The sequence below is a fragment of the Eschscholzia californica genome, unplaced genomic scaffold, assembly GCF_041429995.1.
Source record: "Eschscholzia californica isolate CP2 unplaced genomic scaffold, dmEscCali1.0.p SCAF_4, whole genome shotgun sequence".
Classification (NCBI taxonomy): Eukaryota; Viridiplantae; Streptophyta; class Magnoliopsida; order Ranunculales; family Papaveraceae; genus Eschscholzia; species Eschscholzia californica.
In genome coordinates, this window is record NW_028238461.1 from 25,343,920 (window position 1) to 25,346,699 (window position 2,780).

Here is a 2,780-nt window from a genome sequence, read left to right on the forward strand (position 1 = left end):
AATCCTCTAAGTAATTATAGCATATGCGTAGTATTTTTATAAATGGTAAGGTCTAATCCCTAGTCTTTCTAGAATAGAGACAATCATATTACTATTCGATCCAAATGAGCTTCTAAAATTATTTCATTTTTCACTCGAATGTGCAAGATTATTTATATTTTTGAACTTTTTGATTTCTATAAATATTTTCAATTGTTTATAGAAAATTATAATTTAAGTACAATGTTTAATGAAAATTTTAATTCTAATCTTTACACCATCAGAAATGAACATAGGCCATTTTTAAATTATTACAACCCTTGTTTTTCACTAACACAATCAACTCTTTGTCGGAATAGAATTATACTCCGCACCACCTGATCTAAAATTTTACTATTTATAACTAGCTTTACAATCTTAATAGGACTCCTAGCTATTAATTTTATCAATTATGAAGAACTTGTAGTAAAAGATTTAAGGTCAATTATAAGTCTATGAATTATAAAAGTATCAAATTTATCTAAAATATTAAGTTTTTGAATTTTTTAGTGTCAATTATTTAGTTATTAATCTTATCAATAAAATATTTATTATTTACTTAGGTTTTTGTGGTTGTAATTTTTGGAAGACATATAGTAATTTTTTAGACCCCTCAAAGTAAATTCTGGATACGCCACTGATTAGGAGTGATATTCGTACAAAAGATTTTGATTTAATTTTTGACTAGATGACTCTCGTTCACTAAAAGACAAAGGAAATCAAATTTTAACTAAGATTTAGACTCTTGCTTACCCTCATGAGTCACCCTGTCACAAATTAAGTTAGGATCTTTTAACTTATCATTTCTCTGATCTTAACTATGAGCGTGTCAAGAGAAAATTCCTAAGAGCTTAACACAAAAGTAATTTTCACTTTTATTATAAATAATATCAACAAGAACATACTAATAAAAGGAAAAAGTAAAATGGAAGTAAACCCAAAGAACAAAATCTAGTTTACACACCCCCACAAGCACCAACCCTAGATTGTCGCCGGAAAACGTGAGAAATCTGACAGTACCACATCGGACCCGTAACCGATGTGGACTCATCCGCCGGTACACACTTACAGAGTCGGTCACAAGCGAAATAATTCAATTTTGCAACCTCAATTGCTGATAAAACTTCTCAATAAATTCCTCGGCTTCTTTGTCGACGTGGGCATCGTCATCATCATTTTTTAATGGAAAAGGAGAATCCGTTATCCTTAACTGTCTTATAAATGGACTCCTTCCAAATCCTTTAACCACAGGTGAAGCTTCCACTTCATTGTTGAACATTTCTAGAACCTTCTTAACTGCAGCAGCGGTCGTTAAGTCGTTATCAGCTGAATTAGGGTTTGCAAATGAGAGATAGCTCCGGTGGTGGTGGTGGTTATGGTGATTGTGGTGGTGGTTTTTCCGTTTGTGAGTGGCACGGAAAGGAAAAGCTGGGCTATTATTACAACTGAATTCATATTCTCTAGGAGTGATGAAGGACAGATGTGGGTCTTGTGACCGGCAACTCAAATTTGTATGATGATGGAACATCAAATCTCCGATAGATTTGCCTACGATCTTGCCACGTTTCATCATAAGATGAAGATCAACCATGAATTTACGCTTTGATATACCTTTCCTCATCATTAAGAACATTATTCTTACAATGTTCCATAGTTTCTTTGCTAGTACCGGTTGCGCCGGTTCCATTTCTTTGATCTGTTTTTCTCGAGAGATAAAGAGGGAAGCTAAGTTTGTTCTTTTTTCAGAGAGCTTTTAAAAGAAAAAGAATATTTTTTACTTTGTTTTGTTGAGAGAGAGAGAGGTTTTGGAGAGAAAGAGAGAGGAAACTCGAGTGAGTTATTTCTTGCAGAAAGAGAGAGAAGGGTAGGATGATATTTATAGGGCTAACAAAAGCAGGAGAAAGTTGGGAACTAAATTTATTTAATTGATTTAGTGATACGTACAAACTTCGTATATGATAATGTACATCGCACGTTACATTAGGATTTCAAAATTTCTAGGATACCATAGTCATTTTTTTCTAAAACAATAGAAGAAACTACAAAATTAGACCTACTCTACAATAATAGGAATCAACCCAGAGAAAAAGTCAATCAATTAAGAGAGAAGAAGAAAATTGACTCGAAAACAGAAGAGACTGAAAAATTAGACTTACTTTACAACTAAACAGGAAATAACTGTACATCTAGAGTGAAAAAGTCAATCAATTAAGAGAGAAAAACAAAATTAACTCGAAAATATAGACGGTTAGTTTCGTTTAGGGAGAGAGAGAAGGAGAAAAAGAGGGAGAGCGAAAAAGAAGACGAAGAAGAAGACCGCCGCCGAGCGATGGTGGTGGAAGAAGACAAGGAACAAAAAATTTATGAAGTTGTCACCGACGGTCGTTCGTTTACCAAAGACCACCTTTCAGAAAAAGATGAAGAAGAAATTTAACTTGAACGAAAAGGGTAAAATAGAAAATTAAATATTAATTGTTTAATGTAACTGATAGAGAAGTAAAACAAATGACAAATTTTTGAATTTATAAGAACTACATAGCAAGAAGAAAAAAACGATCACAAACTAAGAGGACAAAAAAATAACTGTTTTACTATTTTTCTTCGTATATAATTTTTTTTTTCAAGTAACAGTTGTTTTTGGTCATCTTATTGTTTTATTTTTATTTTATTTTTGACAAGAAACCTTCCCACTGATAGATCAGAAAGTCCATACAAAATGAAGTAAGGACTAAAATGCAATTCAGATTAACTATGGTGTAAAA

At 32.3% G+C, this 2,780-nt stretch overlaps 1 protein-coding gene across 1 annotated transcript; it reads right to left on the reverse strand.

The window, feature by feature from the left end:
• Positions 1 to 869: 869 nt before the first annotated feature.
• Positions 870 to 1,870, reverse strand: LOC147543853 (uncharacterized). Its single transcript, XM_086638459.1, has one exon. It carries the CDS (start codon positions 1,703 to 1,705, stop codon positions 1,112 to 1,114), a length of 594 nt encoding a protein of 197 aa, XP_086494585.1. The 5' UTR covers positions 1,706 to 1,870; the 3' UTR covers positions 870 to 1,111.
• Between the last annotated feature and the right edge of the window lie 910 nt (positions 1,871 to 2,780).